The following is a 27,682-nucleotide window of genomic DNA, read 5'->3' as shown; positions in this document are numbered from 1 at the left end:
TATTACCATATGTTGGCAAATACAGATAAAGGACACATTTTCTTTCTCTTAAACTCATTTTGGTGCCCTCAAATTCTACTGATATTTTAAATTTCGTTTTCTCAGTATCTACGTGCTGCTGGTCAGTATTATGTTATTCTATCTGTGGATCTAATTTTGACTCATTATTTCCAATTTGAGTAAGGCTGTAATAATAAATTGGGTAGACTTTCAGAAGAAGGGTCTTGGGTCATTTCTCCTAAACTCCTATTTATTGCAGGCTTTGGGATCTAGGGATACAAAATTGCAGAGGGTTAGCCTTCAAAGAAGCTTCCTATCATCTCATTGTACAAAGTTAATCTACTAGTGTTCATTACTAGTGGTAGAGGAGAGCAAAGAAAAGGATTTTTCAAAAATGAGCAATGTTACTGGCAAGAAAATAAGCTAATGTCAAAATATACATCCTAATGCCATATCAAGTCACAGTTTCATATCTGGAATTTGATCAGTGGTTCCCCACACGTAGTCTAGCTTCTATATTCTGAGAACTCTTTCAGGGAGACCAGTTGGCTCCTAGATAGGGGATTGGGTTCATGAACGAAGTTTGATCAAAACCAGCTACTTACAGACTCCAGCTCGCTTCAAGGACCAGAGAGACCATTGCTTTCCCTTCTACACGATCAATTGTATATTTCTCAAGCAAATAACTGGAATACTGTCTTTTTTAAAAAAATTCTATTTTGCTTGTTTGTAGAGTTGGTAATAAATTTCTAGGAAGCTAGTGCTTCCAGAAGTTTAAGAGCAAGAGACCAAGTTATAGTCCAGTGGAGATTTTATGGTGTCCTTTCCTTAATACCTTCCCAGGACTAGAGGCTTCAGTGTACCTGGAATTTCTCAATACTTGTAGGAAAACAGAGAGGACCAATGAGTCTGACTCCAGATGGAAACCAACATGTCACACAATTTTTCAAGTTGCCTCCCTTGGTTGGCTGGGTTAAGAGGAAAGATTAAGAGCTCAAACTGAACCTAACAGTGAGATTTTCTTCACAGAAGAAATCTAAAACCAGGAACTGTATCAGTGGCAATGCATGCTGTCAAGAGAAAGAAGAAGAAAATAAGAAGAAAGGGGGGAAAGGAGAAGATGGGAGCTTGAGTAGAAAGACAGTCCTACAGTTGGTAAGGAAAGAAAACTTGGTACTGTAGAGTCTCCTCCAGGCAAATCCAGGGCACAAGGATCTCACCAAACCTCATTCCCCCTTAGCACTAGCATCCTGTATCTTTCTGGCAAAACTCTAAGCACCTAAGGCAGAAGCCCTGTCAGTCTGGTTCAATACTATATTCCTAGAACCTGCTACAGAGTCTGGAGAGCAATAGTTGCTCAGGAAATACCTCTGCACGGAGCACATTTTATTTTAGCACTCAACTCTGCAGAAGTATAATGTTCAATATGCATAATGCTCTTGCCAATTAGAAAATTGTAGACCATTCTACGTGCTTGTTTGTTTGACATCCTTCCAGAAGGCAGAGTACTGTGTTTGTTGCTCAGTCACTCGGTCGTGTCCGACTCTTTATGACCCCCATGGACTGCAGCATGCCAGGCTTCCCTGTCTTTCAGTCTCTGTTGTCATTGACTATCTGCGTTTCAAGGTAATTAAGGACACACATTAAAAGTATAATTTAATAAGACGATAAGACCTTCTCTTCCTATTGGCTATGGGAGAACAACATCTTGTAGGCCAGAAAAGAGTTGGGTGAAGGAGGAAGAGCATGGGCTGGAATCTGCCAGAGCAGTTTGGCCCTCAGGTATATCTAAGCAGCAAAGCAATTTAAGGACATGGGCCCTAAAAAAAAAAAAACAGCACCTGCCTTGCTGAACAGTCTAGTCTGGAAACTGCTAGGTTAGCAACACGTTGTACCCTGTGAAAACTTGTGACTTCAATGTGAAAAAAAAAGAGGTTTTAATTAAATTGGATGTTTTTGAGTCTCCTGCAGGGAGCTGGGATTGGGGGGTTGAGAAGCTGAGAACTTTATTAGAATAGAGGGAGCCTTCTCAGAAACCCTGGAACCCCACAGCCCTTGGTGAGACTTCATCCATGGGTGGCTGCGTTTTTGTCTTTAGCAGCTCTGTTACCATTAGCCTTCTTTTGCAGCCAAGCAGGACTGAACCTGGAATTGTGTTCTTGGTCTGTGGCCTGAGATAGTCCACATCATGCTTTTCCAAATGGTTTTTTAATGAGTTGTAGGTTTTCAGGCGTGAGAGAGTTCCCTATGAGGCCTAAGATTTCTTAGGATTTTTTTAAAAATTGTTTTGAAATTGGAAAGATGATCTTAAGGAGATGTGGTGGGATTAGGGGACATTTGGGGCCTCGGCCAGTGGACTCTGATACTCAGTTCAATTCAGGCAATGTGAATTGAGCACTTGACACATGCAAAGCACTGTCTCAGGTTCTGAGGATTCTAAGGGGAATAAGATGTCAAAGCTGGCCTGAAGAAGTTCACAAATGAGCACATCCTGAACTCTAATGTAGAAAAGATTGGAAAAAATCACTGTAGGTAAAAGAGAGAAGCCAGGAATAGGGAAAGATAAATTCTTGCTGACAAAGTGAGAAGAGGTCTCACTAAGGAAGGAATATATGAACTTGGCCTGAGAGGTTAGCCAGTATCTCCACAGCCAGGGAAGAAGGAATGAAGGGAAAAAAGCAAAGAATAAAGGCATGCTATAGATAGGCAGCTGAAAAGCCAGCCATGGACCATGGGTGCTGGAATTCGCTGCCTGAGAACACTTCAGTTTTGTCTTACTCAAAAGCTATGTGGGAACTTCCCTGGTGGGCCAGTGGTTAAGACTTCACCTTCTAATTCAGGGGCTGGGGGTTCAATCCCTGGTAAGGGATTAGGATCTCACATACCTTGCAGCCAAAAAAAAAAACCCCCAAAAAACCAAAAAACAAAACATAAAACAGAAGCAATATTGTAACAAATTCAATAAAGACTTTAAAAATGGTCCACATTAAAAAAAAAAAAAATCTTTAAAAAAAAAGCTATGTGCCCTTAAATACATTATATACTTCTGGGTGCCTCAGTGGCCTCACTTATAAAGTGAGGAAAATGCGAGAATTCACTTCACAGGTTTCTGTGAGGATGATAAGAGTTGATGTGTATCAGTGCTTAGAATAGGATGGTGCACACCTATTATTGTTCTTTAACACAAATGTTGCTCTAAGCTATCTTCTGGGGCTTATCCTGAGCGACTGTCTGCTAGCATGTGACCCCAACACCCGCCTGGATAGTGTCTGCTCCTGCAAGAGTCCTCGACATTCTGTTTATGTGCTTTTCCACTGACTTGGTTTCTCTACCCAGTGTTTCCCCAGCTATCAAAACCCTATCTATTCAAGGTCTATGTGAAATATCAGATATGACTTCCAGACAAAAGGGAGTAAACTCATTACACTTTACAGGCACTGTGGCCAATTTTTGGAAGCTCCCTTTCTGAAACTTTCCATTAACCAACACTACTACTGACCCTCTTGAGTGATTCCTGAGGTCTGGGGAATGTCAAGGTTTTCCCCCCTGTCTCCCTAGAGGGGAGTGCATGTACTCGGGGAAGGGCCCGTTTGTTCTTCTGCTGGTCCTAGATTTCCCTGAAAGGTGACAGCCACAGAGAAGGAACAAGGTGAGTTGGCCACCTGCACATGCCAACGTTTCACCTAACCCAGTCTGAAGGCCACTGCCACCTCTGTAAATAAGCCAAGACTTAGAGCTCTTCATGAAGCTCCTGAGAACATTCTAGGCCAGCCTGTTTTAGAATGGGAAAGAGTCTTGCCTTCTCAATTTTGAAGTTTGTTCCACAGTTGAATCTGAGAAATCACCCAACTGGTTAAAACATTTCCCATCAAGGGGTCAACCAAGTCAGAGGTCAACATTAGCCACTGAGTCGGGCTGTTGGACAGAACCCCAAATATCCGATGGGGAATGCCAGGACACGTGGGAAGAAGCCCTTCCTATTCTATGTTTACCTAGCAGTCTGGGAACAAATTGACGTTCAGTCTCAAGTTTCCACAGCCCACTGTGTCAGAGAGCCCAGCGCAATGCAGTGCTCAGCAGAGCTTGAGGACTGAGAGCTGCTTCTCGAGTCCGGTCTCTCCAGCCTGGAGAATCTGGCCTGAAGGGGTGGGGGAAGGGAACCAGAGGACCCAGCCACCCACCGTGCGATTCCTGGGTTTTGATGAAAGAAGAAATGATTGGCTCTGACACTCTTGAGTTGCAAGATCCAAATGTATTTTGACTGTTTAGAAGAACCAAGGGCTCAGGTTTCACGGGAATGATCCCACTCAGGACTTCTGACTTAAAACCTAAAGCAGCTTGGCTTCTCCGTGGTGAACGCACAGCAAGTGCCGTGAGCAAAATGACATTGTGATGCCTGGGAATTGCACAACTGCATGATGTCAGCCTTCTGATGGGATCTGGGCTGTTGAGCAATGCCACTTGGAAGAGAGTGGTCACACACAGAAACCTGTCCAACGGTTCTAAGAATTTTATATCTTTAAAAATATTCAATAGATGTCTTTATGTGTTGGAAGCCAGGCTTTCAAAATCCCTGATTAGTGTTTTTCCAGAAATCTCCCCCTGAATCTTGGGTCAGGCAAAGAATTTCCAGTTGACAAGCTAAGTTCTCTTTAAAATATCCCACAATGAAACCAGAATTGGGCATTTGAAGTAGAGGAGGAATCTCCCAGACTGGTCCCTGCTTATTACATCTGCCCTTTCCTCCCAGTTCTCTCTACCTATAGCCTGTCTCTTTCTCTCTTTTTATCAGGGTATAACTGCTTTACAATGTTGTTCTAGTTTTTACCGTACAGCAAACTGAATCAGCCAGGCTTATTCATAATCCCCTGTTTCTTGGATTTCCTTCCCATTTAAGTCACCACACGGCATTGAGTAGAGTTCCCTACAGCCTCTTTCTTAATGCTGAGTCTGGAGTAGCTGGCATTAAGACCTTGCATGAGGCAAGGTGGGTGGACTCAGGTAAGACTTTTTCCGTTGCCTCACCCTAGCAGGCGGGAGACACGCAGTCTATTGCATTCCATTGCGCCTGGTACAGGACCGAGGTACCCTGCTGCTCCATCCACAAACCCTCGTCCCAGGATGAACCTCGCAGACAGCTTGGATGGGAAGCTGCCATTTCTCTCCCTGGCCCTGGGAAGAGATGAGTCATAGACATAAGCAGAGGACAAGGAGCTGGCTAAGTAGGCCTGCAGAGCTGGGATCCCTCTGCATATTCTTCCCTCCAGAACGAGAGAAAATGATCGCATATCTGACCATGTTCTCAGTAACTGCAACCTATGGTTTGGGACCCTTCATAGAATGATCTTTTACTTTATCCCTTTAGCCATTATGCTTACTAACATGTTAATAGCTGAGGATCCACATGTACACAGTAACTTGGTAAAGAGTCTCCTTTGTGAAAAGGAGAACTTTGGTAATAGATCGTGGTGACCTTCTTGAGAGGTGTCTGAGGGGAGAGTTTTGCCCTTTTTGAATTCCTAACTTTGATAGTCAATTTTTCCATTTTTTAAAAAAGGTGTGTGTGTGTGCGCGTGTGTGTTCCAATCGGGACGGTAAGGAGAGATCCTAAGGAGCTGATAAAATATGAACAAATGTACTTCAAAGACTAACAACTAAATTCTAAACTCAAATGAGAAGAGTGTCTTCATTTAGGGAAAATCAGAGAAAATACCACAGGGAGGAAAAGGTATCAAATCTAACTGTTAGCATGTCATAATATTTTGTCAGGAGTTTTTCCCTCATTTCTGTTCAACTACCGACTTTCAGCTAGCATTAATCTTCTAATCAAAAGGGAGCAAATCTATTTATAATTGACATAAATGATAGTCCTATTTATAGTTCTCTTTGGCGTTCTGTGTTTCTCTGTGGGAGATTTTCTCTGAAACAAAAGCCTACTTTCTGAAGCAACTGTGTTCCAGGGACAGCCTTGATCATTTCTGTTGCCCGAGAGATATATTTAATTAACCTCTTATCCTTACTCATGGGATGGTGGATTATGAGAAGCACTGACCAATAATATAGCTATTCCTGCTTCTGCCCTTGTAATTCCAGTCCACAGAAAGCACACATGCCCCAAAAAGGAACGGCTGCAGAGGAAGCTTTCGAGGAGGATGCAGGAATTGAATGCCATCCTGACTAACTCACTTGTAACCTCAGTATGGACTCCAGTCTAGATCAGGTAGGTATTTCACTCAGCTGTGTCCAGCTCTTTGTGACCCTATGGACTGTAGCCTGCCAGGCTTCTCTGTCCATGGAATTTTCCAGACAAGAATACTGGAGTGGGTTGCCATTCCTTCTCCAGGGGGGTCTTCCTGACCCAGGCATCAAACCCAGGTTTTCCACATTGCAGGCCACCAGGAAAGTCATTCAAACAACACTTCTTCAAATTATCTCTGGAAGCTTGTAGCTGGCCTTGATTCCCTGAGCATTTTGTGATGACTCCATGGGTTTTATCTAAACTGATACTCACAAAAAACCCTTTTGGGAGGCAAGGAAGGGCTGACTGTACCCATTTTACAAGCAAGAGAACTGCCCAAAGGTAGCCGGGTTATAATCAACAAAGCCAAGTCTCTGCAGGTTCTCTTCACCTCAAATTCAGAGCTTCTTCTGATATCTAATATCTCTTCGGTAACAGAAGAAATATTATTGAAGTATACCCAGGCATTCATAGTTGGATTTCTGTTTAATTCAGAAAAATCTCTGTTTTGAGGATTTCTTGTGCTGAAAGAAAAGGAACCAGTGATGCCCATGTTCTTTGTGTCAGATCCTATCTGGACTGGGGGGTACAGAGGATCAGGTGGGAGGGGGAAACGCCTGACTCCAGGTAGAATTTGCATTGACCTTGCAAGGGAACTGTCCTTGAGTTGTCCCTGGACATCAGTTGGAAAGACTGGTTCAGCAACTCCACAAAAGAAAGGGTTCTTTTATGAGCTTTCCATCAACTCAAAGTCAAAGCACTTTGTTTGCCCTTATTTCTGGCCTCTCTCTGGCAATATAACTTAACCATACCTCTACCTAGTCAAGAACCCAGGCAGAGAAAAGGGACATAAAAGTGAAAAATTCCACCTTACTGTTAAACATCAGTGGAAAACCTCGTAAGATGGTAGATAGGGAGAGGAAAATGAAAATCCTTGGTCTTCATTTGTAGACATGATTTGAAATTGGCCATGTTCTGGAGGAATAGGGGGAAAAATACCATATTTGTATTTATTATTTATTTTATTGCTGTCAAATTAGTTTGATGATGACTCCTACACATGGGTAAGTGCTACATTCTTAAGCAGGTTGAAGACAACCTTAAGGCTAGTTTGATGTCATACTTTGAGAATTTCATAGGTGTCCATTAATATTCGTTGTCTCTACTTTGGCTTCCCTGTTTCAGTTTTCTTGATTTCTAGCACTATCCTGGGTACACAGTTGTCCATAAGACACTGCTGAATTAAATTACACTTAAGAAGAGTGGCTTTCTTATTTTTTAGTCCACAGTTTACAATGATCATTTTGATCAAAATGGTTGGATCCATTTCTGAAGTCACTGAGTTTTGACGTCATAATCTTCTAACTTGTTGACAGCTCTTCTGCCAGGGCAAGAAGGACTGAGAGCACCTTTCTGGGCATGCAGTAACTTTAGAAATAGACATTTCTGTGTGTAGTGTGCAGAGCTCTTTCTATTTCCTGTTTTTTTTTTTTTTCTGGGGCATTTGTGCTCTACCTGGCGCTGGCTCAATTCACTCTTTCAGCCGGGCCCCCAGGAATGGATGGACTCCTGTAATTCTGACACAGGATGAGCATACAAAGGGTTTGCTGAAGTTCCTTGTGAGACACGTGATAGTGATTTAATTTGAAGATCATAGCAGCTTCCAACAAAAAGGATCGTGTTCTGTTTACCTACATTCCCTCAGTAGTGTCCTTCAGATACAGCGTTTCTCACTCCCTACTTGAAAATGCCTAAAAGTCGACAGAAGTCTTCCAACTCAGCCGTGCCTGCCTCTCAACTGAGTTACTGCCTTCTTGTGGGTACACACAACTACTACGGGCTTGAAAGGCCAAAGGAAAATGGATAACTTAATTAATTCCATGCAAACACAGCCTGTACCGTCTGTGTACAAGAGAGTAGGTGGGACTCAACAGCCTTCACCTTTGAGGCGCTTTTAGTTAACTAGATGGCATAAAGCATGAATACCCAATTAAAAAAAAACACACACACAATATAGGATAGAGTATGTGTTGTTAGAGGAATATTATTGCTATTCAGAGGAAATAGAGTTAACATCTGGTAGAACATTTTACAGAGGAGGTGACATTTAAGAGAGGAACAGAAGGAAAACTCAGGAAAATAAAATGTGTGGTAGTAAGTCATCTAGGTCGGATATTGGCTATCAGAGCCATGCAAGTCACATAAAGGAGTGAAGTGGACCAGAATAAGGTAATAGAGAATGGTGAGGATTTGGGTAAAGCAGAAAATATGTGCCAATCTAGAGGAAAGAGTCATCTAGTAAATATTGACAGATAATTCAGTTTCATGAAAACACTGTATTTGCCAAACAAAATACTTTTGAAGACTGGATATCACTTACAGACTGCCAGTTTGTGAACACTGCTGTAGGGAAACACTAGTTAGACATTAGAAACAAAACATTACAAACAAAAATACATTTGGGAAGTTAGATAGAGGCCTTGTATCGAATGCGTTACCATCAAGCTGGGGAGTTTGGATTCAATTTACTTAGCCATGAATGGTCACTGGAAATTGTTTAGAAGAGGGATAAAGTGATTAGGACTGTGCTTTAGGAAGATTAATCTCATGGGTGGGATGGCTGGTGTCAAGCACTGTTGGACACAGAGCCATCACTGAGGAAGTTGTTGCAATAGTTTTGGTGAGTGATGAGGGGGACCTCAACAGTGATGGGAATGGAAGGAGGCACACATGTGTAATCTTCCAGGGAATTGGTAACAGCTGTTCTGGATCTTGGTGCAAAACAAACTACAATGCTACAACTCTCTTTGTCTGAAGAGTTGGGTTTGATGGTCTCCACTGTCCTAAACACTCCGAGTGATTGTGCAACTTGTCCATCGCTCTGGCTGGGAAGCTGGCCTTTCCTGCTTTACAAGGTCACTGGCCAAAAACTCCACTTGCTCTTGAAGAAGTATCTCTTTGATGATCTCTAAATTACTGAATGTCCAGTTTTTCAGATTTAGGTTTCTTTCTTCACCAGCAGGATTTTCTTGTCTTTTCAATGCTACCTGAACTGTACTTTTGCTATATTTGAGGAGAGCTGCAGATTTTGTTAAAAATAAAATGTGTATCTTGTTCATATGCATTGGCAGTGGCTATCCTAGTGCCTGGGTGACAGGACACAGGCAAGAATTGAGTGTTGAACTGAGTAAAAAAAAAAGGATATATGATTGGTATCCAAAGAAGTCTTGCATATCTGGAACATGAGGGTCATGGATTGATGTATGCTGAGGCCATAAGGGTACATTGAATAAATCAAGCCTGTAAGGCAGTGGTCCCCAACCTTTTTGGCACCAGAGACTGGTTTCCTGGAAGACCATTCTTCCATGGACCAGGGGGTGGGGATGGTTTCAAGATGATTCAAGTGTATCACCTTTATTGTGCACTTTATTTCTATTATTATTATTATATCAGCTCCACCCTGTATCATCAGGCATTAGATCTCAGAGGTTGGGGATCCCTGCCCTAAGGTATTGTGATCAGCTGGAGGGGTACATACTCCACTTAGAAGGCTCTAGCCTATAGCTGCCACTCAGGAGCACCAGCCAGCAAAGTTAGATCACCCAGTTTTTCGAGGGAAGCTGTTAATCTTCGTCTCTATTCAAAATCTCTTGATTTTCAAAATTTCAAAATTTGAAAAGCTTATCAAGTAGATCAAAGAGAATGTATTTGTTGACTAGGTTCAGGTGGGATGGGAGTAGGGTCTGGGACCATTTGGTGACATCTGTTCTAGAGTATTAACTCTATGAGGGTAGGAGCAATGCTAACTCTATGAGGGTAGGAGCAATGCTAACTCTATGAGGGTAGGAGCAATGCTAACTCTATGAGGGTAGGAGCAATGCTAACTCTATGAGGGTAGGAGCAATGCTAACTCTTTGAGGGTAGGAGCAATGCTAACTCTATGAGGGTAGGAGCAATGCTAACTCTTTGAGGGTAGGAGCAATGCTAACTCTATGAGGGTAGGAGCAATGCTAACTCTATGAGGGTAGGAGCAATGCTAACTCTTTGAGGGTAGGAGCAATGCTAACTCTATGAGGGCAAAGGCAATGCTAACTCTTTGAGGGTAGGAGCAATGCTAACTCTATGAGGGTAGGAGCAATGCTAACTCTATGAGGGTAGGAGCAATGCTAACTCTATGAGGGTAGGAGCAATGCTAACTCTATGAGGGTAGGAGCAATGCTAACTCTTTGAGGGTAGGAGCAATGCTAACTCTTTGAGGGTAGGAGCAATGCTAACTCTATGAGGGTAGGAGCAATGCTAACTCTTTGAGGGTAGGAGCAATGCTAACTCTATGAGGGTAGGAGCAATGCTAACTCTTTGAGGGTAGGAGCAATGCTAACTCTATGAGGGCAGAGGCAATGCTAACTCTATGAGGGTAGGAGCAATGCTAACTCTATGAGGGTAGGAGCAATGCTAACTCTATGAGGGTAGGAGCAATGCTAACTCTATGAGGGTAGGAGCAATGCTAACTCTATGAGGGTAGGAGCAATGCTAACTCTATGAGGGTAGGAGCAATGCTAACTCCATGAGGGTAGGAGCAATGCTAACTCTATGAGGGTAGGAGCAATGCTAACTCTATGAGGGTAGGAGCAATGCTAACTCTTTGAGGGTAGGAGCAATGCTAACTCTATGAGGGTAGGAGCAATGCTAACTCTATGAGGGTAGGAGTAATGCTAACTCTTTGAGGGTAGGAGCAATGCTAACTCTATGAGGGCAGAGGCAATGCTAACTCTATGAGGGTAGGAGCAATGCTAACTCTATGAGGGTAGGAGCAATGCTAACTCTATGAGGGTAGGAGCAATGCTAACTCTATGAGGGTAGGAGCAATGCTAACTCTATGAGGGCAGAGGCAATGCTAACTCTATGAGGGTAGGAGCAATGCTAACTCTATGAGGGTAGGAGCAATGCTAACTCTATGAGGGTAGGAGCAATGCTAACTCTTTGAGGGTAGGAGCAATGCTAACTCTATGAGGGTAGGAGCAATGCTAACTCTTTGAGGGTAGGAGCAATGCTAACTCTATGAGGGTAGGAGCAATGCTAACTCTATGAGGGTAGGAGCAATGCTAACTCTATGAGGGTAGGAGCAATGCTAACTCTTTGAGGGTAGGAGCAATGCTAACTCTATGAGGGTAGGAACAATGCTAACTCTATGAGGGTAGGAGCAATGCTTACTCATTCCTTTCGTCATTTCATGTTTTGCTAACTAGAAGGCACTCAATGAGTCATGTGAACTGGAATAAAATAGGGGAGAATTATTCCTGTCTGAGTCAAGCTTGGGGTTGTCTGATTGATATAATTTTTTAAATTGCTTACTAGGACTTTATTTAAGATCCTTTTACAATGCTGATTTCCTGTGCAATTTAATCTGGAGTTCACATGATATTAAGTATCTCATAATAAGTTCAATGAAATTCTGCAGGGACCCAGTTATGATGCCATAATAATGAGAGATTAGAATGAGAAAATGCATAAAGGTCCAAGTCCAGAAAAATCCACTGTGATGCCAATTTGATAGCACAATGAATATGATAGCAAAAGTATTATCGTGCAAGCCTTTGGAGAACCACATTGAGGGATGTGATTATAAATGGAGGCCAGTACATATTTTTTACTTGATATATATAATGAGTCCTTATTTGCTATTATGAAACCTCTTTGAAGGCATGGCTACATCATCCCTTGGGTATTGCTTAGGACAGAGCACATGACTAACCAATAATGCTATAATGAAATTGATTAGTTCATGCTATAATTTTATATCCATACATTTTACTAAAGTACTGAACAAGAGCAATGAAAGAAGAATGCTAATAAAGCAACATACATGATCCACATCCAGTTAGATCCCTTAAAAATTTTTACAGATTTCCACGAAATAACAATAAATGTCAGTTCTGGAAAGGTCTTAGAAATTATCTTGTCAGCATTCTTTCAATGGGTAGAGTGCCAAAGAGTCAGGGATATTGTTGTGTTAAAATGCTGTGGGTTTAAGTCTAAATGAATTCAATATATATGTGTAAGCTAAGTCCAATGCCACCTTATCCTAGCATTGAATACAGTGAAGACGTGGCAGGTACTTACATTTTAAGAAAAATGTTTGTGAAAAAATATCAACATTCTATCCATGGCTTATTCCCCTCCCCCACCCCTGGAAAATTGTGAAAAGAGACCCCAATAATCCCATTTCAGAAGCAGACTGTCTTGGTTCATCCTAATACCATTGTTCCAGTGGAAACATGAAGACCCATGGGACTAATCACCAAATTTATCAAGCTATTTCATGGAAGAGCTCTGAGTAAATCCAAGATTCCCTGACCCCTCAGTGCAAATCCTCCCTTTCTTTTAGTGTCATTCAAGGAAGAGAAGTTACAAACTGGCCTTCTCTCACTTCCACCTACCCAGCTGAGGCATCATGTCTTTCTGAGGAAGCCATGTCTTTCAAATAACCAGACCTTCATTTATGGTCTCCTCCCGGGGAAACAGCCCAGCTCCAGAATGGGTCTAGTGAAGGCTATCAACTGGGGAACCAGCTGTCCCTTTGAAAAGCAGATGTAAAGTTTACCCCTCACCTCTCAGTAAGTGACAGAAACCCATTTTTTCTTAGTTTAAAACTATTTCTCTTACATCCCAATGGGAGTCCTAATGGAACTAATCAACTTGGAGTTAGAAGAAATAATACTAGAACCTGGCTGAGGATGACAAAGGCAGGAATATGATATGAGTAAAACACATTTCTCCCCTCAATGCAATTAGAAATATTTTTTTAAAGGACTCTTGCTTGGCTGTTCTTAAAAATGTAACTATTGAAAAAGAAACTGGCAAGATCTTAAGGCCTGGATCTGAGTTCCTGGCCCCAGTGATGGGTTTGGAAACTGCAGCCACAGCAATTAGGAGTTCCAATTTCCAGTTCACAGAAGGTCAGGCCATGGGGTTATGAGTGGAGCAGTTCTATATTTCCTCTGAGGAAAGGCTCCACCAACTTCAGAGGATTAGGACTTGATACTGTCGAATCAGCGTATACATTGTTAACCATCACAAGCAAGTTTGGCCCCAACACCATTTTTCAACTCCTTAGTGAAAGTCCAGATCTGAATATTTTGTGTTCTCTCTCTTAGATGAGAGAGAGAGAGAGATATCAGTCAGCAGGTATCTGCTATTTCCTGTGATTCGGTAGACCAGGGCTCCTCAAACCCTCACATGCATAAAATCTCCTGGGTATCTGCTAAAATGCAGGTTTTCTTTTAATTAGCTGAGAATAGGGCCCCTGGTTCTGAATTTCTAAGAAGCTCTCAGTTGGCTCTGAGCAGCACGGCTCTGGATCCATCTACACTAACCTGTAGTTTTACCATGTGACACTGTGACATTTGTTAATTAAACCCAATTTTCCCATCATTAGTAAGAGATTATTTCTTGTCACAAAACACTTTCCCTGGCCTTCAGTGAAGTCTGGCTTCTTCTAAGAAATAGACTGTTTTGTTTGTTATTTTAGCTATTTTTGCAGGGGAGCATTGAAATCATTTTTGTTGATTGAAACCAATTACCGATGGAATGACTTTAAGACACTAAGTGACCAGTGCCTACTTCAGAACCAGCCAGAAATAAGCCCTTATGTATCTTTAGCCTACGTTTGATGGTGGTTGAGAGCAGTGTTACAGAATCTTTGTCTGATTTCTCTGGTAAGGGAGATCTCCATAATTGCATGCAAAGTACTGGTAATCTACAGAAATGTCAGCCAGATTTGTGGCACTAATACTTTTACAAGTCTTAGGATTCATATGTTTCAGGGCCCTCAGGATGTCTCTCTTAAAGTAACCCTGAAATAATGCCTACAGTGGGAGTAGGTCATAGATCTTCTCAAAATCTGTCCCCAAATATCTGTTCTACAGTGAGAGGCAAGAATCAGAGAAGGACACTTTGGAGAGCCAAAAACGTTTCTATACCAAATGGAAAGAGTGGAATTACAAGGTGAATGAAATTAGCTGGCAGTGGCATCTATGCCTAAAACATAACCATCCCTTTAATAGAGAACATTTGCTGTGCTTGACAAACTCAGAGTGAAATGGTTGGATCCATAGGAAGGAACATGCTGAAAATGGTTTCAATATGATCCTGCTTTTTCGCTCAATAGCCATTGATTGAGGGTGTCCAGCCAAAAACAATGAGAAAATGAGCCAACAATAGTCTTACCCTTTGACCATATTAGATATAGTTGCAGCTGAAATTTGTTACATGTTTCAGGAATAACAAAGCATCCATATGGAACAAATATTTGGCAGTATGGCAGCTGATGAAACCAGGAAAAATTAGACAAATTATCAATTGCTCGCTCCCAAATTACCCCAAAAAAGAAATTAGATCCATTTCAGTAGCTTTGCTTTCAAATTTCTTCATTCCATGAGTCACCACTACCTTCTGCCAAACTAAATATGTCTATGAACGGCTGGAAACTTTAATGGAAAGAAACATAAAACTCAAAATACGTAGGAAAATTTAAGCTTCTTCATGGAAGGCCTTCATGGAAGACTAGCAAGTCAGGAATGTTTAGAGACAGAAATAATGCATCAAGAATACCTTTTGTTTTGGGTAGCTTCTGGGTTAACAAGCAATACAAAATGCATCAACCAATCAACTTGCTGATGTGACTTTAAAATGGCCTCTAAAATGGAAATTAGTTCTTTCCCTTTTTGTTTGTTATAAGCCTCCAAACCATCAAACTACTAGAGTCTATGAAGATCCATAGTCCTACAGTCAGATTGATCAGATTTGGGATAAAAAGACTTGATAATATTATCCAAATGGGTGATAGAAATTGGGGAAAAGTTCTTATGAGTGGTTAAGGGCTTAACTTTTCAAAGACTGTCCCAATGCATGACACCAGAAGAATATGACATAGCTGTTCACTTTGAGTTTATGAACTGTGGTTACTAGTGCTATACCTTCACGATGGGCTTATCAAGGTTAAGTTTAAAACATCCAGCTATGCAAAGAGCCCTAAACAGAAGGGTGAGGTGACTGAATTACAGTCCTGGCTTTCCCATCAGCATGCCTTGTGACCTCATGCACATCGTGTTTTTTCTGGATTTTTGTTTCCCTCATCCGGGAAGCGGGAACACTGAACCAGATTGCTCTATACGGTTCTTTCCAGCTCTCCAGTTCTTCAGTTATACTTTGGTAAGGAGAAAGCACTTGTGTTCCCTGAAGGCTGGTGCCCTTGTTGTTATACCTACCTTGGGATTTATTTGCCAGGAATATATCATTTGTTACATATCTTCCCTGCCTGCCACTTCTCCTTTTAGTATGCTGCCTCAGTTGAAGTAAGAAAGAGGAATTGAATGGAGGTTCTGTTCTCAAAACCATTCTCATAGGTGAAATCTATTTGTGCGGAATCCTATGATAGCTCTTGAAAATTCCCTGCTGACTAGAATTAGCTTACTGTTGTTCTAGAAGTCTTCACTGGGGCCACAGTTGAGGAGTCCCGCAGGGTGACACCTCAGGGAGCTTTTTCCTTCTACACCTTCAACCTCAGATTCACAATGGCGGCAGTAGCAAATGCAAAGTCATGGGGTATAAAGCCCTGGGGGCCGGTAGAAGGAAATAGCTTTTGGAATGCCTTTTTAAACATCAAGTCCAGGAGTTTTATTAAGTGTCCTGCATGCTGCAGAGGACATAAAGAACTATTAAAACTTAGTCTCTGTTTTTTTTCTTGAAAGCACTCAAAAGACAGAGGATGAGAATTCATGGCAGCAGTAACCAGTATTTGACCGTGGTTTTCTACATCAAACATTGTGTCTCTAGGAGTGGTTGTATGTGAAGCTTCTGGGCTAGAAGAATCACATGTTCACAGGTCCATATGGTGATCAGACTCAGAATTTTTATTTCACCAAAGCCATGCTCAAACAAAAAATTCAATTCTTCTAAGTCAGACCGTGATAAGGAAGCAGTTGAGGTGGACAAAGATACTGAGAGCACAAAGATACTTTTCTGATTACGGAGTATATTCCCTCTGCTGAGTGTTGCTTTTTTGAGGGTAAGCAAAAATCACCAGTAGCTGACTTGGGAGAATGGAAATCTTTTTGCTTACGTGTGGTACCTCAGTGACTACCTAACCACTATCTGGAGTGTGGTAAAGTGATAGGTCCCCCCCCCCCACCTTTTTTTTTAAAATACTTTCTCCAATAAGGATATAAACAGTAATACTGAGTAAGTATTCTGAAGATCCATTAATAGACTTTTGGGTGGTCTAAATTCAAAGTGATAGGTGAATAGAAGATACCAGCATGCTTTTATTTTTAATTAATTAGGTTGAGAAGATACACCACCAAATTAACTTTTCTAGACTGTAATTATTGCAGAACCATTGAACTAATGGTTCAAAGCCACTAAAGGCTGTCAAACCACTATTCAATTCAGTCCACTAATAGTGACATATTTGGATTCTCTTTCAGTTTCCAAAGCCCCTCTACAGTTGAGCCCTAAAAGAACTCTGTGGCATAGTATTTTTACTCTTATTTTAAAAGCGAGGAATATAAGACCCAAGGAAATTAAGTGGCTTCTCCAAGAGCATACAGCTGTTAAGTAAGGGGGCTGGGTGAGCCTCAAATGTGAAATCTCTGATTTCCAAAGTAATACTTTATTGATCTGTTTCTGCTTTCTGGTGGGGCTGTTTATAGATAATAAAATGACTAAATGACACTCAGATAGGAAAGACACAAGCAGGAAAAATGAGCCAGGCTTTCACTCTGAATTGAAAGCCTTTGACCAAGAAGGGAATAGCTACAAATACTGAAGTCAAAGAAAAACCACTTTTTTATTTCATTTACTCCAAGGGGTCACACTCAAACTTCTAAGCACACAATGTTGCTCATTTCTGCCTTCCCATACTGCTGTTACTAAAATAAATGAGTTCCCTAGCTATCAGACGAAAAGGAGGGCTTGTAAATACCTTTTTTTTTTTTTTTTTTGGTAGCCTATAGGAAGAGAGCTTTATTCTCAGAAAGAAGCTTTCAAAACTCCAGTAATTCTTCTCATTTCTTTACTCTGGGCAATGAACCATGGACCCCATTAACCAGTGACTGATAATTAGTTTGTGTGTCTCTTACACTCACGGCTTTCCCATCTCTCCAGTTGCTTTTTTCTGGAGCCAGCTCTAGTCCAATAGTCCTCAACAAGGTGTAATTTTGCACCACTCCCCTCCCCAGGGGATTTTGACAACACCTGGACACATTTTTGATTGTCACAACTTGGAGGATGGGACTTCTGGCATCTAGAAGGTAGAAGTCAATCAGATATGGTGCTAAACATTTTACAATGCACAGGACAGTCCCTCTCCACCAGCAAAAAACTATCTGGCCTAAAATGTCAATAGTGCTGAGGTTGAGAAATCCCGGTGCCGATGGCATTGCTGGGGGAGGTGAGTAGGGAGCGGGAGAATAAAGTAGAATTTTAAGACATGCCACTTGGTCTTACAAAAGGGCTGGGGCTGGAGGCAGGAAGGGAGGAGGAGCGAGGAGGCTGAAATGATATAGTGTCCCCAAGTCAGCTGAATCCAGAATTCCCACCCTTGGCGCTCCTTTCCCCAGTTTCATAGATTATCAGGAGCTGGTTGCATGTAGGTTGGCTCAGCACAGACTTTCTTCATCACTTGCCTCTGATGAAAGACCCATTTCATCAGGGTAAATGGTACAGAGGTAGGACCATCTTCTCACAGAACTGACTCACAGAATTGACTCTATGACTAACCCATTCTGAAAGCTTAAAAGACCCTTCCAACAGCCTTTCTAGTACCTCAGAAAGACCACAGGTGAAAGAAGAAAAATCTGAAGAGATTTCATAGAGCATTTGCTTGGAAATGTGCAAAAAAATCAGGTGCAAATTTCTTTTGGCTTAGGGCCGTCAGAGAAATCTCCAGAAAAGAAGCTGATCCAATGACTCGTCAGGCTGTTTCAGATTTTCCAGGAGCACAGCTTTGCTAAGTCATTCCAAAGCAGTTCTACCCAAGTTGACATTGGAGAGAGTGACCAAAGAGTCAGAATAATATAATATATAATAAAACTCTAAATCATGACCTGAAGTAGATTTGGAATTCCCCAGGCACACTGAAAGGCTGAGTGCATGGTATAGGAAAAAGGCAGGGAATACCTTTGGTTTGTACAAATTTCTACAGCAAGGGAGTAACAGTCTCTTACTCTCTGAATTCTCTAACTTCAATCTCAGGAAATTTATTGGAATGAGAGCATCACCAAGATCTATGTTCATTTGGATGAGACTGACTGAAGGCATCTCCTGGTCATTTGAAATTTACCAGGTAACTTAGACATAAGCTTGGTCCATCATAGATAAAGGTGGAACACAGCATGAAATCAGGAAACAGAATCAAAAGTATCTCCTCCTTCTTACTTCTGCACTAATTAGCAGGGGCATGACCTTAGACTTGTCCCTTCTCTCTGAGTTTAACTTGTCATGTTTGACTAGATTATTTTTCAAGGGCTTCCAAGCTTATAGCAATCTTCAATTTTACTTTCTGTGAACAATTAGGTAGTTTTATTACAGAGATATATACTTAATCAAGAATCAGGTTCTTGGGTATCTTCCCAGGGACTTCAGCATGCCCATTCTCTCTCTCTCTCTGTTTTGGCATGGAAACCCTTATCCCTGCACAACGCCTGAGCATTTGATGCAAAAAAGGTTTTCATTTAAAAGACTGTGTGGTCTCTGCTGATTGCACAACTTCTTTTTGTGTCCACACTGCTGCTGATCAAATATTGCAAAGCCATTAATTACCTTCGGACAAATGCAGAGGGCCATGTGCAAAAGTTCTGGGCAATTGCATAAAGTAATATGCCAGATGTAAAGTAACTGAAGGATTTTTCTTGGTATTTAAGGTTCAGTGAAAAAATAAGAGGGGCAGCTATGCCAAGAATGAAAAGCCAGAGCTTGCCAAGTGCTTCTTTAAGGGGCTTTAGCCAATGTGAGACTAAACAATGCATTAAATAGGCATACAACTTACTGCACTTAAAGAATCACACGTCAAATAACAGCTCTTTGCTATGTTTTAAACATGATCTCACATATAGATAAAGACAAGTGAAATGTTCTGTTGTCATCTCCTTAGTCTAACAGCTAATAAGGCCTGGGGACTTGAACTTTCCAGGCAACCAAAAGTAATTCTTTGTGATGTAAGAGCTTGCTGATGTTCCATGGAGAGGTGTAGGATGGAACTCTGCCAGGGCAGCAGCTCAGTACAGGAATGATTTTTTGCCACCATGGTTGTCAAAGACTCTGGCTGCATAAAAGGGCAAAGGCTTCGTAGCCCATCATGAAGAACAATGAGCAATCTCCTTGGGAGAAATTGCCTGCCTGTTAACAGAGTGTTTGATTCTTTGGTGTAGGCTCTGAAATCAGAAGAAAGTCACCTACAGGCTTGAGGTTGGCTCTTTACAGAGGCCTTGAGAAATACTGGCACGGTCCATGATGTCTGGACTAAGTATACAGAGACGCAGTGGTTTGGAAAACACCAACACTCTTCTGGATCCAAAATGGAGCTATGAGCCTCCCAGCCATGAACATCTGAGACCTTCCAATACTGATGGTCTTCAAGCAGCTGGTTGAGAGGCACCTGCCCCGGTGGGAGCCTCCCAGCCAAACCTTCCACAGCTCCTTTCATGGTCAAGTTGGGGAAGACACGTCCTGCCTGGCCCACTCCCATATGCTGCCTTATAGCCACTCCTCCTTTACCATCTCTCTTATAAAACCCAGAGAGAGAGAGATGTCTGGTCCAACAAACAGTTCTTCTTCAGCAGGTCTTTGAGAAAAAAACAACAGAACTCGTAGCTACTAGGAAAGAAGCACTGGAAGTGTGGTGGCCAAGAAAGAAGAAAAGTTGAAGTTGGCCAGTGGAAGGAGTCCCCTGGATCATAAGAGATATCCTTATGCTCAACAGGGAGCTGCAGTGTGCTATCTGAGTGGAGCCCAGTCTGTGAAAGCAAGGGACTCAAATGGCAGCAGCCTCTAATCGAAGAAGCTTTTCTGGTGCAGCCTGAAGAAATTCTATAAATATTTCCTAAACTGTAGGGTCGGTCATTCCATGGATGTCTCCCTTGAGTCTCCTTTCAAAGAAGTTCAGAATCAACTGCGCCCCCAGGGGTTTCTGTTCCTGCTCTCCCAGAAGATGCCAAGGCCTTTTGGAAGCATATCTCTACATTGCAACACTATGGGCCTTTAAGCGATGTGAATGGGCAGATGGACATGCTTCTTGGACACAAGACACCTTGACTTTGTTTCTGGATCCATCCAGTAAGGTAAATCACAAACTCTCTGGGTCTCACATTTCTCACTTGTCCAGTAAAGCAATGATTTTTACCTTCTAAGACTGGGGTAAAGACATAGTGAGAGAGTTGCTACAATTGGATTTTGAAAAAATGAAAATGCTGGTCAAGCATAAGACATCCTTTGTGCTACTGATACTACTGTAAGTGTTCCCATTAGCAACAGGTTTTATCAGCTGCCCCTACAGAGAGAAATAGGTTTCCCTGGTGGCTCAGATGGTGAAGAATCTGCCTGCAATGCAGGAGACCCGGGTTTGATCCCTGGGTTGGGAAGATCCCCTGGAGGAGGAAATGACAATGCACCCTAGTATTCTTGTCTGGAGAATCCCACGGACAGAGGAGTCTGGCAGGCTACAGTCTACAGGATTGCACAGAGTTGGACATGACTGAAGCAACTTAGCACACATTGAGGGAAATGAGTGTGTAATGAATTGGGCTGCCCAGACCTTTGCAGTAGACTCTGTGACTGATCCCAGAAGAGAATAAATAAGTATAATTGTTAATGTGTTTATGATGCTTCCCGTGCCAGGCAGTATTCTAATTTAATATGTTCTAACAGATTAACCAGTTCTGTGAGGTAGTGCTTGTTTTGGGGATGAGGAAATTAAAGAACAAAGAGGTTAAGTGACTTGCTCGATGCCACCCACCAAGTAAGTTACAGAGCTAGAATTCACATCCTGGATTCTTGGCAGTAGAGACCACACTTGGCCTTGACTCCTTCCCTCTCTTGCTTCTTGTAACTGTTTATCGGGGAGAAGATGGTCTTGAGGCGCTTGACCATATCAGAAAAACGTAAATTATTGCATTTGCAATATTGCAATATTTTCTAAATTTGCACAGAAATCATCAGTTTCTTAGAAGTCCCTTGGTTGCCCAGACTAGTCCTCTTGGGCATATTTAAAGAGTAGTAGCCACTAGTGAAGGTCAATATGAAAACTCACTGTTGCTCTTTAAGCATCTCTGTGGCCTGTTAGCTTAGTGGTGCTAATGAGGCCAGGGCCAAGGTCAAATCCCACATGTTCCAATTAGCTTCAAAGAGAAAGTAACAGCCAGTGACTGTACCTCTAACTTTGACCAGCTGTCACACAAATGCATAGCTGGAGGTCTAAGGGTTGCCAAGCCAAGGAATGCAAACGGTGTAGCTCAAACCCGGCCCCACTCAAAGCAACGCTCATGGTGGCTGAGTGTGTCTTTGGATGTCCCCAGTGCTGTACTCTCTTTAATTGGATAGGCAGTCTCCATAGCTGGGAAAAGGCTTTTAGTCAAGGTTTAGAAGACTACAGATTCAATCTGCCCTCTAATTTATAAAGAGCAGCTAAAAACTGACATACTTAACTGGCCTCGCTTTCAGGAGACTGGAAAAATGTAAAGATGAGAACTGTCAGTGAGTCCTTCCTAGCAAAGAACAATGGCCATCTGTTTTCATGAGGTGTGTGCTCCTTTGGCCAGATAACTTGCATGTATTTGGTCATGTCTGAGCTTCTATTCCATCCCTGAGGGGTTGGAACTCAGCTTAAAACAAACTAAAACAAAGGCACTGGCTTGTCTTGCTTTAAGTAGGTGGGGTCCCCTATCTGGGGATGAACAGAAACTATGTGAAGAAGATAAAGGAGTCTAAAACGTTCTTTGGTCACTATTTAAATCCAAGATTCTCCTTTCTTGAATAGTACCAAATCCTTGTTAATTACAACCTAGACTATGAGTCTGTTAAAAGTTAGAAGAGGTCATTTACTTGAACAAAATCCCCTTGTTTTATAGACAAGGACATTTTGGCCCAGGAAGTTTAAATGCCTGCCAAAGTCATACAGCTAATGAATGACAGGTCTGGGAGCAGTTTTCTGAGCACTATATTTCAAATGAAAGAAGCTTGAGTTAATAATAATAACCTCAATCTAGGAAGGTTGTTGCAATCAGTAACAATGAAATTCATTGCAAAGTTTTACTTAAACTCTTTATAAAACAGTATGTTTTAACACATGAAGAATGCCATTCATTTATTCAGACCTGTTCTTAATAAGTATGCATTGGAAGTATATTTTATAAAAGCTATAAATCTGGACTAACCAAAAGGGTATCCAACTTTCCTTTCTAATTGATTTACTTCTCCTTTTTCCCAGACCGCAGAGATAAAGCGTATACAGTTTATTTAAGGGACTGTTTATAGACTCTTAAAACTAAAAAGGACCCCAGAAACTCGCTTTCTTTTGGTTGCTCTTAATTGAAACCATTCAAGGTGGTTGGTTGTCTGTCAATTTTAAAAGTATCTTCAAGGAGAGAAATTCCACAAGCCTCTAAAGCACATGTTAAAATGGTTAATCACCATGACTGTCAAAAATAGTATCTATGGCAAGCTGAACTTCTCCTATTTCACTTGAAGCTCTTTTCCTCTTGTTCTGTTCCATGCCACAGCAAGGTTGTGACAAACTGCTCTCTATGAGGCTCCTCCATCAATCTGGAAAGATAATAGCTAGCTCTTTCCCAATGTGCCAACTCCATTAGGCCACCATTTTTCTCCCAAGACTATGAAAGTACGAGACTGGTTGACATGCTCTCATACTATGATACATAAGGAAGAATCAATACTTAGCTCTTTTATTGCATGTAATGTGTGGTGAAGCTGTGTTAATTATAGAAGAACTTTTGCACTTATGCTGGGAAGATGGTCACAAAACAGATAATCGAGAAGGTGGCATGCTCTGTGCTCTAGTGGAACTTAGGCTTGTAGAGAAATAGGAGCTCGTTTAGAACATTGGGTTGATCAATACAAAATTAAGTGTTACCAAAAAAATAAAAGTTATTCAGGATAGTTTTGTCTCTTAATAGGGTTAAAAATTCCCCTTGTTAAATATTCTGGCCCAGTAAAAAAGATAGATAAGGAGGTAACATTTTTTTAGATGTTTTCATTTCAAACTAAGATCAGAAACTCCCTTCCACAGTTAAAAAAATACATACGTTCAAAATGGATTTGAAGCAGCTTAAAATGAAGAACGCAGCCACAATAAAACTTTGAAAAGGGTAAAAACAATAATAAGAGTCAATTGACAGGGGATAGAGGTAGGGGAGACTGCTTTCCTCTAAAAAGTATTTCAAAGGCTGTAAATGCTTAGAGCTGACTTCTTCACACAGAGTAAATCTCAAGGGACAAAAAGGAAACTCAATAAAATTTGTTGACAACAGTTAATGCCTTTAAGAATAATTGGCTCAGACGTGAAACGGACCATCAGTGTAGCTTAGGGAGGATCTAAATGCCGCCTCTAAGTCATTGTTGGTATACATTGTATTCAGTTGAAAAAAGATAAAGTTTTATCAAATAGCTGGGTAAATATGAGGCAAGAAGAATTGTCCAAAGTACCTGACAAACCTAATTCTTGATGATTCTAAAGACTAAGATCTCAAACAAGTCATGCCATTACATTCAATGGGATTCAGTTCAATTCAGTCCTGCCAGTTCAACAATCAAACTTGAGCCGCAGCTATATCAGCCAGGCATTGAGCTAGATACTGGGATTCAGTGGTAAATAATCTGGCCTTTGGTATCAAGGAACCCATTGAGAGGGTAGATCTTGGTCAGCTGATTTTAAAAATGGGAAAAGTATTTAGGAAAAGCATAAAGGATTGCATTTTTCCTCCATGATTATTTTCCTCTCTGATACTTGATAATACTTTTTTTCTTTTAACCTCCTAACTAGACTGTGAGTTCCTTGAAAGCAAAGTTAATCTCTCATTCATTTCCAGGTATCTCACTCATGCCTTGTACAGTGTCTTACACATAGCAGAGGTTCCATCAATGTTCTGAATTTAACAATTTAAAGGGGTTAACTTCTCTTGGGCAAAAAGGCTAGTCCAGTTGACTAGAAAATTGACAAGAATACTTTTGTGCATGAAAGTTTATGTCAGACAAATAATTTACATTGCCACAGAATTCTATAAACCAGAACTTATGAAACCTAGACTCTCAATAATAAAACACAATTTATAAAACCACTTTCTATCCAAAGTTATATTCTATATATGGCATTAAGAGTTGCCATGTAGAACCTTCCCCTTTCAAATTAAGAGAGAATTAAAACACATTTGTAAAATTTGATCATTTGAATAATAGAATGCCTTCCAGTGAGTTGAAATCAGTTTCCATCATAGTTATCCAACACCCTTAATTCTTTGTGTGAACATATATAAGTATCAAAGGGTAACTTGGGATCAAATTATTTTTTTTCTTTCTCATTTTCTGTCATTTAATTATAAGCATCATCACAGTCATAGAAAGATCCAGTTTTCATGCACTGTGCATGGATCCTGGAGCATGTCACATCAAACGTGGCAATTCAACCTGGCACATAACCCAAGACACTTGGGGACTCGGCCATCACCTAGTGAACTGGATAAAAAGAAATGGCACAAATGGATTATCAAAGCAAAAAAAAAAAATCCTCTTGGGCATAATAACTGAGACCCACTTATCCATTTTTTAAAATGTGGCTCAGTAGTAGCAAAGTAAAGAGTAGTGACAAGCCATCGCCGGGTGATGTCGATGTGACACATTTGCCTTCTGCCAGATACTCTGAAGGTAAAACGGGTCTGCTATTCGAAAAGCACTCACCAAATGAACTCATTCGTCTGCATAGAAACAGAGAATGGGACAGAATTGCTCTATTGCCAGAAAAATAAATGAACTCACTCAAAGCATTGGCTGGAAACAGAGGGTGGGAATTTGCTCATTCAAAGAGTAGAACGCACTTCTCACTCTCTGTCACTAGTTGTTGAAAAGCTATTTGTCACCAAATCTACAATGAGTACAGACCATCAACATGCCTACCAGCCTCTTCCTTCCCATTCTCCCTACCCATCCCAGAGTGCTACACTCACAGACCACTCCTTCCAGTCTCTCTCTCACACACACACACCTTCCTGGGAAGAGGAGAGAGACTGGAAGTGTGAGTCATCACAGGAGCTATTCAAAGCCTAGTGGGTAACTGAGGTAAGCTGTCTACACTTAAGCCACATGAACCTCTAAGAATGATTCACCGTCCTGAAGACCTGCGTGTCCGTTTCCTGAAACTCTCTAAATTTGCAAAGAATTAAACAGAACGAGCATATGGCTTTCCATCACTCAGTGTCCTGTAACACAGACGAGCCAGATGCCTCTGAGGTGTGTTCTCTAAGTGATCCATTCCCTCAGGCAGCAGGGACTCCCGTTTGTGTTTATTATTTATCTGCAAGCGTGGACTTGGCTGTCTACTTTTTATTGACTGTTGACTTTTTAATCACCTGAGACCTACTTCTGGAATAAGTGACCTTACACTTGTCAGAAACCCTTTTCCAGATGGAGGCATCACTGGAGAGCCCCAGAGAAGGGTGACATCAAAGGAAGGCAACAGCGAAGACTCAAGGTCAGTGTGAACCGAGGGCAAATGAACTCAGCGTTTCAGTTTGCATTGAGCGAGAGCCTGTGTCTTTGCAAATGTGCCTTTCGGCGATGTTCACCTTCTGCCTGTTCGGGGTGATTTCATATCACATGGAGACACCTGGGATGTGCCCCTTTGCCAAGTCCACCTTTCTAGTTTCCTCCAAGTGACCTAGCACTTAAAACATCCCTACATGTTCACAGATGTCATTACGTGCACCCACAGATCTGGAAAACCAAAACTTCAGTCCCCCAGGGCCATCTTGTCCTGTCTTTTCCCTGGAAGGAATGGAATAGTGAGGGCAGAGCAGAATAGTTGCGGGAAAGCCTAGCGGGAAGTAGTTAAAAGACAAACTGCTAAGGAGGAAAATTCCATCCAAAATCTGCAGAACGTGCCACGGCCCCGCCGAAACACTAGGCTTGCATTAAGGTGAGGAATCTCGGAGGCCGAGGATGGCTGCCAGCCACAGGCAGTCATTCAGTTCTTTGCACACTCCCCACGGTTGTAAACCCACAGAGCAGCGAAGGGGAGGCTACTTACTGAAATAAAAGCCCCTGTCTCCGCACACGAACTGGAGAGCATCCACCAACTCAGCCCCGCAGAGGGTCTCGGGTCCCGCCGTGGCAGAGCTGGTGAAGGCGAGCAAGCACAGGGCCAGGTAGAAGAGATGCGAGGAGGATGTGACGGGCATCTTCACCTGCTGAAAAAGCAGAAGGAGGGTCATCTTCCTCCTGGGTCCGTGCCAGGGCAGTGCGGCCAAGGCAAGGGTGCCTTCACCCCAGCTCTGCATTCCTGTTATTAATCAAAATTATCCCCTCAGGAGTGCAACAAGGTGTGTGAGTGACTTCTGAGCAGGTCTTGGCATCATGCTATCTGACTTTAATCCTCTTGCTACTGTGAAACCTTGGGGAAGTCCTTCTTGAACCCTTTCTTTATGGGTTCCTATTACAATTCAATGAGATAAATGTCCTGAAACATTTAATGTGTGAAGGTGAAAAATGCTCTTATTGCATACCACTCAGAGATCCTGGTAAACCTTTGGAATCATCAAAGCTTAATTTGTGCTCAGTCCAGACTTGGGACCAGATATGTTTTATTAATTTAAATTCTCTCAAATTGGCCATTCACAGATGGCATGTGCATTCATTACTGACCAGAATATTAAATCAACCAGAACGTCATTCCCCAGCTACTGATTAAAGAGAATTTACTGCAGCTGAAAAAGAACTTGTGAAAATACTATATATCATTATAGCTTTTTTTTCCACTTAAGAGAGGCAGAGACAGAAACAGAGGGAGAGAAAGAGAGACTGAGAGATTTCTTACCTGCTGAATGTCAGCAGTTAACAACTACAAGTAAAAGTTAAAAACCAGGAACAGGAAACATCTGAGAATTTCAGAATGAAACTGGTTTATGGTAAGTAAACCCGACTCCTTTTGCATTCTAAAGCCCCTGTGTCAAGCTCAATATCAGATCAACACACATGTAGAGAGTGCCTTCCACAAACAGGGAACTGGGCTCAAAATCTGCAAAAGGCTTTTTTATTTTTTTAAGTCTCAGGAATTCTGACTTCATCTGTTGGAGGGACTTGAGTGTCACTGTATCCTTTTTATAGCAGAGACCCCTGGTTGGCTTGACTTAGCCAGTGACAGCCAACTGTCAGGCCTGCCAGAGG

At 41.7% G+C, this 27,682-nt stretch overlaps 1 protein-coding gene across 9 annotated transcripts in view; it reads right to left on the bottom strand.

Annotated features, from left to right (window-relative positions):
* IGF1 (insulin like growth factor 1) overlaps positions 1–27,682 on the bottom strand; it is a 79,761-nt gene that overhangs the window by 47,886 nt on the left and 4,193 nt on the right. For 5 of the 9 annotated variants that reach the window (XM_043881095.1, XM_043881091.1, XM_043881096.1 and 2 more), the window contains exon 2: positions 26,547–26,706. In XM_043881095.1, the coding sequence (XP_043737030.1) occupies positions 26,547–26,697 (151 nt within the window). In that variant the 5' untranslated portion in view covers positions 26,698–26,706. The remainder of the gene's footprint in view (positions 1–26,546; positions 26,707–27,682) is intronic. The other 4 variants (XM_043881092.1, XM_043881097.1, XM_043881094.1 and 1 more) reach the window with 1 other exon arrangement.

This window comes from Cervus elaphus, chromosome 22, assembly GCF_910594005.1.
Source record: "Cervus elaphus chromosome 22, mCerEla1.1, whole genome shotgun sequence".
Classification (NCBI taxonomy): domain Eukaryota; kingdom Metazoa; phylum Chordata; class Mammalia; order Artiodactyla; family Cervidae; genus Cervus; species Cervus elaphus.
The sequence above is the reverse complement of the archived record's forward strand: the minus strand, read 5'-3'. Positions and strand labels throughout refer to the sequence as shown.